The 14255-nt window shown below is 35.2% G+C and overlaps 1 protein-coding gene across 1 annotated transcript; it reads right to left on the bottom strand.

Annotated features, from left to right (window-relative positions):
* Window positions 1–276: 276 nt before the first annotated feature.
* Window positions 277–9722, bottom strand: LOC128228377 (arrestin domain-containing protein 3-like). Its single transcript, XM_052939667.1, has 7 exons — window positions 9413–9722; window positions 5326–5460; window positions 4376–4599; window positions 2182–2364; window positions 1836–2018; window positions 1370–1589; window positions 277–1183 (listed from the first exon to the last, which is right to left on the bottom strand). Exons 1-7 carry the CDS (start codon window positions 9525–9527, stop codon window positions 1011–1013), a joined length of 1233 nt encoding a protein of 410 aa, XP_052795627.1. The 5' UTR covers window positions 9528–9722; the 3' UTR covers window positions 277–1010.
* Between the last annotated feature and the right edge of the window lie 4533 nt (window positions 9723–14255).

The following is a 14255-nucleotide window of genomic DNA, read 5'->3' as shown; positions in this document are numbered from 1 at the left end:
TTGTCTTCAGCAATTTTATAAAAAGGTTTGTTCTTCTTAATTCTATTTTCACGTTATCTATTTTGCGAAGAAAAAAAGTTATGAGCGTGTGTGTCCTTGTCAACTGTTTCTTCAAAGAACATAATTGTTCGAAATGTCATGTTTATGTTTGATTTCGCTTTTTTGCTTTCAAGTTTGATACTGACATGCTATTAATATGGCGTGCTGAGCTGTCAGATACATTTGATTTACAGCTTTCGCATTGATACTTGAGATATTATCAACTGTGAGCACAAACACATTCATTATTTTTTTATTTAATTTCAATTCAACCCCTAGGTTTCTATGCCAAGTGTTTATAGAACAACACTGCCTTCTGGCCACTTTTTCTACCAAAACTTGTGAAAACTGTCTAAAAATCTTTTTCTAAATGGTGTAAGTAAATTAGGGCATTGATTGCTAAAGCTAAACAAAATATCATAGCTTAATTCCTTCTAAATGCCATAACAACTGGAAAAGGCTTATCGAAACAAAACCAAAGATACAGTTTCAATAAAGTAAGAAACGAAACTCCTACTCTAAAAAAGGGTAAACTTATATATTTTCCTCTAATACAGAAGGTATCGTGTATATTATAGAGCACATTAATCATAATAATTACATATAAAATATGTTGTTATTATTATGATACATAAAGAAAAGGCACACTTAGAATTTGTAACGAAAACGTATCACAGTTAGGTAAAATACATTTCAAACATACTTTCCCTGCCAGCAGGAAAATGGTTTGCAATGCGTATAGTATTAATAAGAATACATGTGTCGGTAAGATGTCAGCAATTAACCAACGCAATTTTAGTTTTAATATACAGTTGATCTTTGTTTAAATATTAAACCTTTTCTTGCAATCAATTTTATAAATCCAAACTTCACATACATTGCAACACTTAAGAGCCAAGCACCGAATGTTGTATCTCCAGACGTAAGCTGTCTCTCATTGGTACTGTTCTGTACGAGTTCCTTCACCTCAATTATAAATGTTGTCCCTCAATCTGAAGCTGTCCCTGTCGGTTGGTATCATGCGTGCTCCAGTTATAGTACGTGTAGACGGGGGCGTAGTTTGTATTGCCGTACGTGTGTTCGTTGTCTCCCTCCTCGGCAGTACTCACGGCTCCAAGGGCGCTCTGCGTGAACACCGTATTGGCTGGAAATAAACGGGCATAGAGGGATTTCAAAATCCTATAAAGGATAGATGTTCATAAAGAAAAAACGCTCAATAAAAACTTGTAATTTATGTAAAGACAACTAACCAATTGCCACTGTTAACAAGTTTCAAGTTAATTAATTAACCTAATGACGAGCTAAAATAGGAAACGCCTTTATCACGTACGAACGGCTGACGGCATGACCGTGTCCGAGTACAGTCCTTTAGGAGCTCCAACATAAGGCGGTGGCATTTCCGGTCGTGGCTGTAGATCCTGGATTGGTTGCTGCGCTGGTGGAAGAGCGAAGCCATGTTGTTGAGCGATGTTGCGCAATGGGATGGAACCAATCACTATCTCCACAGGAACATGTAGATCAAACCCTAACCCGGAAGGATCCACTGTGACCTTAACGAAACAAGAGGTGTAAAATATTTTAGCAAATTTTAAACGATTCTGATTGATTCAAATGCTTCGATACTTCTTGTTTAAAATTATCGGAGATTTTTTCTGTAAGCAAAGTAGATCGTTCACGGTCACAAAGTTCAAAACCGACATGGAGTATTGTTTGTTCAAAGCCGAACGAATGAAAATGTATGCATGTGCCATATCTATCACTATGTAATATTTCTAAAACACCATTTCATGACTAACATTGACAAAATATCTGATGTCGATGATCCTGCATCCTCTCAGGAAGGATGGCGGCACAGCTGGGATGTGGAGCCGTTCCCCAACGAAGGCGTCGGTTCCGCCTCCCTCGATTGCACCGTGACGTAACTCACCAAGAACGTTACCCACCGTGCGTGTTTTTGACCGCGCGTGATATGAAACCGACTGAAACGGAAGACAGAGAAACCATGAATCCTGCGGATGGACATCGTGTACAAGAGAATAACGTGTATGTTTGTATTCTATTAAAAACAGTTAAGTTAAAAGTTTTTAACAAAACTAGTTTGGCTCTCTTGAAAGTCAATCCTGAATCAAAACATTTGCTGACCATTAGTAGAGAACCCTTGGAACATGTCATAGTGCGGTTGCTCTGGTTGTTGATTTCCGCCCAGAACTGGACCTCCTCCCCGGCCACGTAGCCCTGCCGCTCCACCCGTACATGCGCGGAGATTGGGTCCGAGGCGCAGCAAAGGCAACACAAAACCTTTTGATCAGTCTTCTCTGCCCGACTCTGAAATATGCCCAAGACGAATTTAACAATTATACAAGTCGACAAGTGTAACTCCACCCCAGCTGTCATGTTTTGTCCATGTTCATGTCATATTCTGAGTTTATGTATGTATGGTGTGATGTTTTAGTGGTCAATCAAGTCTTGTGTTCTTAACCTCGCAATGGTCCTTATTATTTGACTTGACTGGCCATTGCTAATATCTGGCTACTTATATTCATTATTTTACTAGCCTTTGAATGGCCAAGATTTTCACATGTTGTCGTTTCATTAGTTCTTCAATGAACGTTTGTTTATATGATATCCTAGCTGTCTAGTGAGTTGTTGTTCGTTAATTTGATACTTATGAGTTGTTTATAATGCATCCTAGTCATGAATTCGGAATAGACAAACCATATAAAATTGTAAATCATTTTCAAAGAGCGTAAGAGATATTTTACAAACATTAGGATTTAACGACGTTTGGTTATTTCAAACTGTTGGTGATGCTGATAAATTCATGTATGAATTAAAGCAGAGACTGCAAGATGTTTATGTACTTAACTGGTTTGCAGAAAGTAATAACTCATCCAGAGCAAAATCATATGTGCTGTTTGCAGACCTTAAGTCACAATCCTACTTGTGTGATGTAAATATTGTAAAAATTCGTAAAGCCCTTACGAGGTTAAGACTTTCATCACATAGACTAGAAATCGAGGCCGGAAGATGGCATAAATCCGAATCTATACCTGTTAATGAAAGACAATGTCAAATTTGTAATATTCTCGAAGATGAGTTTCATTTCTTGTTAGATTGTACATTGTATAATGATTTAAGAAAACAATACATAGTAAATATTATTGGAAAAGACCAAATGTACTGAAATGTGTTGAACTTATTGCCAGTTATAGGAAAGCTACATGTAGAAAATTATCGATGTATATACATAAAGCTTTTGAATTAAGAAATACGTTTCTTTATACTTAACATATGTAATAAGTTTATATCTACATGCATATAGCAGCCACTGTCTCCTTACTGTGATAATTTTATAGTATTATATATATTATAGTTTGATTTATATAATAATATAGTGTTAGTTATTCTAAATTGTATCTATGAGCTTGTATTTGACCACCGATCTATGAATTGTCATGATATGTGTATATTTGCATAATTCTTGGATGCGCAGGGGCCTATGGCCTTTATGCATTTGAAATAAACTATGAAACTATAATAATTTAGTCTGTTTGTATTTGTTTTACTTAAATGTACGTGCCTCTTGTATTATGTATTGTACATTTAACATATTTGCTATGTTCTTATATTTATAATTATTTTGTAGGATTCACTGGATAAATAAATTTCTAGGTTTGCATTTCGGTAAATGTTACTATACATACGCTATTGACTCTTATGTTTCATTTAACGATATTTCGTAAAGTCGCTTTTCTGGCATTAATAAATGCCCTATTTTCATTCAAAGCTTGTGTAACGTTTTCCCTTCGTCCATACGAGTTCGACCAGGCCTGTGACTTAGTACCTTGACCTTGGACAATACATCAATATACGAAAGCCCGGTATTGTGTTGGTTGACACAACACCACTTGCTGCACACAACACTAAAGGGACACGTTCACGTTCTGATAGAGGTATATCAAACAAATTAATCTGATATGAAATGAGAAAACATGACTTTGACATTAGAGTCATTATACAGATAAAAAAACCATACAGTTTAAGAATGTATTAAGCATTACAGGAACAAAGCGTGTGGTTATGCCACACCCCTATGACAATGCCCCCTATCTATTATCAATTTATATAGAGCCAAAATGTACCTCGGTTTATGAAAACCATGTTGGAGCTGAAAATTACATGAGTTATATATAGTAAATAGCTCACAACTTGTTAAAGTTCCCTTACAAAGACATAGTCATAGGCGTGTGGCATAACCACTTGCCTAGTAAATGTGTTTAAAAAAATCGTATTTCAAAATATGTCAAAAATTAAAACTAGAAATGATACACTTTACCTCGAGATTGGGTATGGTGTTGAGGTCCAATGCGTCCATGACGGTGATCATGTGTTTGGCGTGCATGTCAAATGCCCAGGGCCGATCGACGTTAGCCTTGAACATGTACCGGACCTGGCCAATATGGGCCTCATACGAGGACGGAATGTTGTAGGGGATGACGGCCGTGAAGGGGAACGTGTACACGTTTGGGGCCATCACAGTCTTGTCCTCGCCCGTCTGATCTGTTGGAGGGAATAAGCTAGGGTGTTGACTTGATCCCCCAAATTTTCCGAAATAACATAAGCGTAACACGTTTAAGAATCTTACTTCACTTTGTCAACCTACTTGATTAATAAATAGAAGTTTATCATGGTCATCTTTAAGATAAATTATTTCCTTTCATAGGACACAAAAGTGGTTGATGCAAATTCTTATTTGTTTTTACTGCATTACATGCAAAACGTTTAACTTATTTGACTTTAATGATAAAACCAACATATGAGTTGTGTACAGTGTGTTTGTTTTTGTTTGTTTTTATTTAATAGCTACGTGGCCACAAATTCCCCAATTAAAAATGCGAACATTTCGGTAATATTTATATATCTGTACACAAACTATATGCTTCTCTTGTTTTGAGCATTAAAGTCAAATGATTTAATAAACATAAAAATGCATTAATATTAAAAAGTATTGTTTTGCACCAACCTATATTGTGCACCTATACTGTTATAGGGTTCAAAAGGCAAAAAAATGAGAATATTACACAATCGTATTATACCACGCTAAAAGTGTTGGATCCTGAGTGTTAAGATTGCTCGAGAAATTGGGGCAAGATGGTCAGTTTCAATTGATTGTTCAGTAGTTTTATCACATACAACGTTTAGTTTCGTAGGTCATATACATATTTGTTCAAACCATTGCCGTCGGCAGAAACAAGAATTTCATTTACACCCTCTGTTTAAAACTACCTTTTCCGAAGAGCGGGAAGTGCTGTACAAAGTAGTCCTCATGGTTGCGGTAGTGAACGGTATGTGAGCCGTTCTTAGTTTGCCGCCTCTCTGTCCAATGGACATCCGCGAACCCGTGAAACAAAAGCTCGATTTCTGTAAAAAAGAAATAAGACGATTTTGGGGTAAAATTTTACATCGAAGGTTACTTGTTATGATAAAAAAGAGGAGTAGCCTTTTCCTGTCTATACACATAGACGTAATTACTCTTTTTGCGATTTTGGTACTGACAGATTTATGGCACGGAAAACTTGATAAAATGTGTTTAAAATTGAAAAAGTCCCTAAACTCCCTTATTGTTGCCATTGTAGCGTGTGAAAGATGTGACATATAATTTGCTTTAACAATTAACAAGGTAGGTAATGTTTGGTATTGGTGTTTGTTTTTTAAAAAGTCGCATGCGGGTTTGCAAATTTGGAAGATGGGAAGGGTTGTCTGTCTGTCGGTGTTATGTAATAAATCGAGAGAAAAAAATGACTACGGACCATTAAACTTTATAAGTAGGTTATCCGTAAACAGAAAATTACACTTATTGATTTGGTAGTCCGACGGCCATGGTTAACAAACCTATGAAAGCATCGCGCAAAATTTCAAGAAAGGATTGATGTCAGGCCTTCAAACTCCATTGTAAGGTTGCCCTACACCAGAGCGTTTTTCCTATGGATTAAGCATGAGTAGTTAAATGGTTAAGGTCACAGCCGACATTTTGGGAAAAACTATATCCGAATAATAACTCGGGTTGACTGTCACTATATCGGTTTTGCATACGATTGCCCACGGTTTACTAAATTGTCGTTCTTGACAAATTGTGACAATTGGCTTCATGAATCATGATGATTCGTGGGTGAACTTTCTTCACAAAATATGTTATTTAATGTATGCTAGAAAAAATATCTATCATGTGTGTCCGTTCCGGATAGAAAAATCCGACCCTCGGGCACGCTGCGTAGCCGGTAACTCGGCAATCCTCGTTACCTGGCAACGCAGGTGCCCTCGGGTCGGATTTTTCTATCCGGAACGGGAACACATGACAGATATTATTATTCCAGCACGGCTGAATTCACCGGAAATGCCTATCCGGTGTGCTAGAATAGTAAGATCTGTAACGTATACGATACGAATGCATCACGACTGCCTTTGTTGATTCCACGACTTAAAGAAGCACGTGCCAATCTTGTACATACGAAACAAATCATCATTCGTCTTTCATTTCATCTTATACCATTTCCTGCAATTTCTCGTTGTAGTCCTTTCATGTTGTATCCTGATAGTCAGGAGTCAGGGGTCAGGTACATATTGGTCAGGTATCAACTACTTAAAGTCCTCAGACAGACTGATGTAGAAAAGTTGCCAGACGCCCATAAATATGAAAACGAATAAGTATGTATCCAGTCGTCTTGGTTTGTAGCAGAAACGTCGGTATTCATCGTTATCGGTATACTTAGTACTTAAATCTTGCTACAAACATGAATGATCGTTAATATCCGTTATTAATATTCTATAATCGTGGCAAAGTCTTAACGCAATCGCTGCAAACTATACTAAACCTTGATTAAACAATACATGATGTAATCGTGATACAATTGGACTGAATCAGTTTTAAGTCGTACAAACATCGACTCACGGGCTGGTATGAATCATACCGAAGTTTAACATAGGATTACAAAACATCACTGGTCGGTTGACCTCGCCCAGCAGTTGATTCGTATCGTTTTTGAGGTCAGATGTTCAGATGTCTAGGTCAACAGTATCAGAAAACTTAATCCGCGTAATATTTGAAGAAGAGATTGACTCAAGATTTTGAAACTCCCTTGGTAGGTTACTCTCGACATGACCCCCATTGTTTTGATGGGTCAGTATGTCAAAGGTTGAGGTCACAGCTTTGTTTAATGCTTTGATAGCGCAATAAGTTGATAACCTTTTTACAAAGTTCAATCTTTGGGGCTAGTAGATCAAAGTCAAATATGATTTTTAAGAAAAGTTTATCTTCAGTACAAAATAAAAAAGTAAATGGTATCATGTAGAATCACAAACTATTATAAAGGGGTTGCACTTTACCAGAAATGACCAGTTATGGATTGGAAATAAAACGGTTCAAAGGTCTTTTTTATTTCCCTTAAGTGAACCTTTGGGTAACGATTAATAAGCATTGCGTTTTTTCTTTAAAGCACAACTATGCACATGTTTCTGATAAAGCGGCGGTCAGGAGGCATTATACGTATGTATTAGAATACAGCCTGTTTTTACCGCCAATGAAATTGCAGGTAAGCAATCATTAAGTACTAGGCTTAATAAGAATTTCTACTTTTAATTGTTTAAAGGGGCTAGGCTCCCGATGGTCCAAAAATCGGCAAGTACAGAATTTCCTCAAAACATGCCTACATTTGTCAGTGCTAATAGGAGGCCGATAATACATCACTGTACAGGGTTTAGACAATAAACACAACAATGAAGTTGCTGTCTCATCTGTGTTTCCTCGTTTTAAATAGCGCATACTTGTTTCCCACTAGCAGATCAAATCATATTTGTTGACGAGTACAGATAAATATACCGACGCTATTTCTAAACTTATTTGGAAATACGTGGTAGACAACTCCAGTAAATTTGGAAAAATGCGCAAAACTGGTAAAAAAAGCATGTGTAGTAAGCGATGTATTACACCAGAAAGTAAGATTCAATGCATTGAACACAACGATGTCAATTTTATGTTAGTTTTTGACAAATTTCTTGTTCTCTTGCAATTGTATCATCTGGTGTCTAGTCCCTTTAAAGGTCCACCAACTGTCAATCATCTAATACACAATCCCTGCGACAGATTTTGGGTTTAAAAATTGTCAGCCAATAAGCTTGAATTCTAAGTCAGTTAGATGACCTAAATTAAAATCATAATGATTAAGAAGGGCTCGTTCGCTACGCTCACTCCGCCCATTCTTATCCATGAAGATTTAAATCATGTCATCTAACTATTTCATAACCATCTCTTGTTTTCTTCTAGCTTAACGTGTTTGAATTAATAGTAAAACAAATGTTCGCTATAGAATTACACTTGACAGTTGACAATCATGTTTTATTCCACATGATTGAGTTTCAAACGCATTTATATTGCATGAACTTACATTTAATCCTGAATCGACCGGAGTACATACTAATGTTAGTCTTGTGATTCTGGTGGTTGGCAAAACAAACCTAAATCAATATGACCTCTTTATTTGGATGTTTGCGTTTACTTTGCTTCGTCGATTTTTCGATTAATGATCATTGACTATCACTGAATATTCCAAATACATATCGGATTTCAATTATATAAAACTTGTAGGAGATTCCCAAATGGTAATTTTGTAATGCTTTAAGATTATAAATATGTCATTTTAAAAATAAATGCTTTATTTACCATTTATTTAGTGTGAGTACATATTAGCAAGCTAACTTACTATGTTTTAGTGGTTTAAATTTTATTGTGTAAACTACCCACAAACTTGGACAGCCACTGTTTACATATACCACTTCACCTGATTAAAATCAATAATGACTGTCTGCTGAGTTACTGAAATAAATGTCTCCTTGTACAAAATATATATTGCTTACCACTATTGGCACTAAGAATATGTTGTTGTTTAGTGTTATTATTGTTGCACCAGAATTAAACCATTAAATTTTAGGTAGATCTCCCAAAAAATGATAACGTATGTTTATAATGTTTCAAGTTATGACTATGGAAGTAAGTGTCGATTTATGTATTGTCCAAGGTCAAGGTGCTAAGTCACAGGCCGGGTCTAACTAGCATGGATTAAGGGAAAACGTAACACAAGCTTTGAATGAAAATAGGACATTTATTAATGCCGTAAAAATATTTTTACGAAATATCGTAAAATATAACATGGAGAGTCTATAGCTTGGGTATAATAATGTTAACATAACAATGCGTTTATTCTATTTATTACCATTGATTCATATGATTACTACCATGGCTTTATTTGTAGTTTTTTACGTATGTTTAAAATATTTAGATAGCAAAGTAATACGATAATAGTGAATTGTGACCACTTACTTCTGACTTTAAGTTCTTCGCTAATTTCCAGCACGACCCTGCCCGAGACCTGGTCTCCCGGAAAGTATACTTGTTTAAGATTATCAATGTGCACAGCTAACGTTCTTTTACCCATCTTGCTTTCACAGTCGAAATTGAAAAATATCCAAAACGTTCAACAATCAATTATTTAATTCGTATAAGCGGTGTTCAAAGTATACTTGCACAAAACAGAATAATTGCCGTTATGTTCGGATTGCAAAATTCGATCATTTAAAAATATGAACCTACATGTATATGAATTGCAAAATGCTATAACTTCAAATACAGAGAGATCATTTGTACAAGGCATACGCTTACGACCCAAACTAATCAATACTCTAACAATATAGCTAAATAAGAATGATAAGGTCTCAAATCATACCAGTCTATACATGTAATAAATACCAGTCTATACATGTAATAACTGCTCAAGTGTTATTGAACATTTTAAAGCATTGGGCTTATTAATAATTTAAAATAATAATGTTTGGGTTTTGAGGAACAATCTTTTTCGGGAGTAAAACATATATCCCCTGTGACATATTTTTGGGTAATAGAGAGAGATTTAAATTTAAATTTGACGAAATAATGTTTAATCATATGCATAGAGCATTTGCAATTTTGGGGAAAAAGTTTGTCAAAAATTTAACGATGTCGTTGTAACAAAATGCCTCAGTCTACCTTATCAAGAATGTTTTGAGGGTTCATTCACATGATATAATTACAAATAAAAAAGATATTTAATAAAATAATGATAAAATTCATTGTGTATTTGGTAGTACTGACTAACTTGATATAAAACGTATTCATATTATATTGAAGAAATTTCAATGTGTGTGAAGTTGACTCAGCCATCGGCAATCGAAAATCGACATTCGATATTATATAGCAAATCTTCAATGTCGGGCTGGAATGTCGAGCTGGACGGAATTCTAGCTCGACATACGATATTTTATAGGAAATATTCAATGTCGAACTGCAATGTCGAGCTGGACGGTTTCTAGCTCGACATTCGGTATTATATAGCAAATATTCAATGTCGAGCTGGACGAAATTTTAGCCCGACATTCGATATTATATAGGAAATATTCAATGTCGAGCTGGACTAAATTCTAGCTCGACATTCGATATTATATAGCAAATCTTCAATGTCGAGCTGGAATGTCGAGCTTGACGGAATTCTAGCTCGACATTCGATATTATATAGCAACTCTTCAATGTCGAGCTGCAATGTCGAGCTGAACTAAATTCTAGCTCGACATTCGATATTATATAGCAAATATTCAATGTCAAGCAGCAATGTCGAGCTGGGCTAAATTCTAGCTCGACATTCGATATTATATAGCAAATATTCAATGTCGAGCAGCAATGTCGAGCTGGACTAAATTCTAGCTCGACATTCGATATTATATAGGAAATATTCAATATCGAGCAGCAATGTCAAGCTGGACTAAATTCTAGCTCGACATTCGATATTATATTGCAAATATTCAATGTCGAGCAGCAATGTCGAGCTGGACTAAATTCTAGCTCGACATTCGATATTATATAGGAAATATTCAATGTCGAGCAGCAATGTCGAGCTGGACTAAATTCTAGCTCGACATTCGATATTATATAGCAAATCTTCAATATCGAGCAGCAATGTCGAGCTGGAATGTCGAGCTGGACGGAATTCTAGCTCGACGTTCGATATTTATAGGAAATATTCAATGTCGAGCTGTCATGTCTAGCTGGACTTAATTCTAGCCCGACATTCGATATTATATAGCAAATATTCAATGTCGCGCTGGAATGTCGAGTTGGACGTAGTTCTACCTCGATATTCGATATTATAGCAAATCTGCAATATCGAGCTGTCATGTCAAGCTGGACGGAATTTTAGCTCGACATTCACTATTAAATAGCAAATCTTCAATATCGAGCAGCAATGTCGAGCTGGACGGAATTCTAGCTCGACATTCGATATTTTATAGAAAATATTAAATGTCGAGCTGTCATGTCGAGCGGGATTAAATTCTAGCTCGACATTTGATATTATATAACAAATAGTCAATGTCGAGAAGCAATGTCGAGCTGGACGGAGTTCTAGCTCGACATTCGATATTATATGTAGCAAATATTCAATGTCGAGCAGCAATGTCGAGCTGGACTAAATTCTATCTCGACATTCGATATTATATAGGAAATGTTCAATATCGAGCTGCAATGTCGAGCTGGACTAAATTCTATCTCGACATTCGATATTATATAGGAAATGTTCAATATCGAGCTTCAATGTCGAGCTGGACTAAATTCTATCTCGACATTCGATATTATATAGGAAATGTTCAATATCGAGCTGCGATGTCGAGCTGGACTAAATTCTATCTCGACATTCGATATTATATAGGAAATGTACAATATCGAGCTTCAATGTCGAGCTGGACTAAATTCTATCTCGACATTCGATATTATATAGGAAATGTTCAATATCGAGCTTCAATGTCGAGCTGGACTAAATTCTATCTCGACATTTGATATTATATAGGAAATGTTCAATATCGAGCTGCAATGTCGAGGTGGACGGAATTCTAGCTCGACATTAGATGTTATATAGCAAATATTCAATGTCGAGCTAGAATGTCGAGCTGGACGGAATTCTAGCTCGACATTCGATATTATATAGCAAATATTCAATGTGGAGCTGGAAGGTCGAGCTGGAAGGAATTCTAGCTCGACAGCGGGTTTAAAATGACTTTTTCGTGTTAGTCTTATCTCTTCTGTTAAAAAAAACAAAACTGTCCCACTGTAGCATGTTTCTTGTTTTGTGTTTATGTCGAATGTGAGCAATGTCTTGTAATTGTAATCCATAACTTGTTTTGCTAGGTATTTTAATAATAATATATCTTATATAACTCTGTGTAAAATTATTAATCTATTTAAATACCATAACAGCCGTTTGATATCTGCAACGGTATTAAAATTGAAGCCATACTATTTTGTTTTAATATTTTATGCGATGGCTTTCTAAACGGCTTAAAGAAAATAATTTTTGCGGCTCTTTTTTGAAGCATGGTATTCGTCTCATATGCGTTTGCTTACTTTTCCCCCAAACGCTACAACAATAGTCAAACATAGGAAGTATATACAATTTATAGAACAATTGTTTCATTTGATCCGTTTAAAAGTAATTGGGCTATCTTTGCAGTTACTTTCTTGTAGACAAATTCAACGTGCAGGTTCCACGACAATGATGAATCAATAACAATTCCAAGCATTTTTTTCGAAATTACATTTTCAATTAATACTTTGTCTACGGATAAATGAGTGCACATGTATTTCTCTTCCTTGCATTTCAACCCAACAACATGCAATTAGTTTTTTGTGGATGTATTGCCATATTGTACACTTTGCACCAATCCGATACCATATCTAAATTTATTTGCAACGTACGTTCAATTTCCTGCGTATTTTAACATTTTGCATATACATGTAGTGTAGTATCATCAGCATATATAAGTCAATCAAGAAATTTTTAATTTTTAAAGGACATGTCATCAATATATATTAGAAAAAGAATAGGACCAAGAATGGATCATTGAGGAACTCCAGACCTTATGCATCTTCATGAAGATTGGGAATCCCCAAACCTTATAATTTGGTGTCTATCTTTCATATACGAAGTTATCAGTTGGACGGAATTATCACTGAAGTTGTATAATTTTAATTTATTTAAAAGTATTTGGTGATCTACTAGACTAAACACCTTTCGTAAATCAAGGAAGAGAGCACCTACATAGTTTCCATTGTCAATTCCATCAAATTAATCATCATTTATTTTTATCAACGCTGTGTGACAAGAATTTTTTTCTCGAAATCCAGATTAAAATGCATGTATGATATTCGTATTGTTTTAAAATGTTTTGATTTGATCTGCCAAGTGCCGTTCAAACACCTTTGACAGTGTGTGTGTGTGTGTGTGTGTATATATATATATATATATATATATATATATATATATATATATATATATATATATATATATATATATATATATATATATATATATAAAGAAAAAATGGTTTGTGGTTAATAGTGTCATTATTATTATTAAACTCTCTAAGGTTCTTCCATAACACCCTAGAATCTTTACAGTTTTTACAACTGTATTGTAATAATCTTTCTTGGATCGAGTAACATTTTTTCTTGAAAGTCTATATTCCGACCACTGTTTACGCTATTTTAATCGATTTCTTTCATATATAGCCAACCTAATTTCGTCAGAAAACCAGGTTGGTTGTGTTTCAAATTTTATTCGTTTTTCTTTCAGTGGCACATGGTGCGTCAACACCTCATTCTGGCGCTTATACAACACTTTCATGGCTTTATTAGGGTTTTGAATTTGTTTAACCCCATTTATATTTGTTAAGATCTATGTAGAAGGAAATTTCATTAAAGTTCCTGAAGGACCTATATTTAAATGTATGATGCTAATGCGTGATTTCTGAAACCTTTTGCTCTAGTGAAACAAACTGGAAAGTGGTCACTTATACTTAAACTTGATACAAATGCTTCACATACTCGATCCACTGAGTTCGTTTATACATGATCTATAATAGAGGATGTTTTCTCTGGAACCCTTGTAGGAGCATTAATAATCTGATTTAATCCGTATTTCATAATACAATCCTGCCATGCGGTAGTTTTAAATGACTCACATTCTGCCTTATAGTTTATGTTAATGCCTCTTATGATATGATACTCTAAATTTAAATCCTCAACATTCTTTGACTGATTACTGAACATATTAATCCATTCTAACTTACTATCAGGTGGTCGA

Source organism: Mya arenaria, chromosome 3 (assembly GCF_026914265.1).
Source record: "Mya arenaria isolate MELC-2E11 chromosome 3, ASM2691426v1".
NCBI classification, from domain to species: domain Eukaryota; kingdom Metazoa; phylum Mollusca; class Bivalvia; order Myida; family Myidae; genus Mya; species Mya arenaria.
Note: the sequence above shows the minus strand (reverse complement) of the source record. Positions and strands in the feature narration are given on the sequence as shown.

Coding starts and splice junctions, on each gene's coding strand:
- LOC128228377 (XM_052939667.1), bottom strand. CDS start 9,527: ATGGGTAAAAGAACGTTAGCTGTGCACATTGATAATCTTAAACAAGTA. Junction 2,365..4,375: donor ACACCATACCCAATCTCGAG/GTAAAGTGTATC, acceptor GGCATATTTCAG/AGTCGGGCAGAGAAGACTGA. Junction 1,590..1,835: donor ACATCAGATATTTTGTCAAT/GTTAGTCATGAA, acceptor TGTTTCGTTAAG/GTCACAGTGGATCCTTCCGG.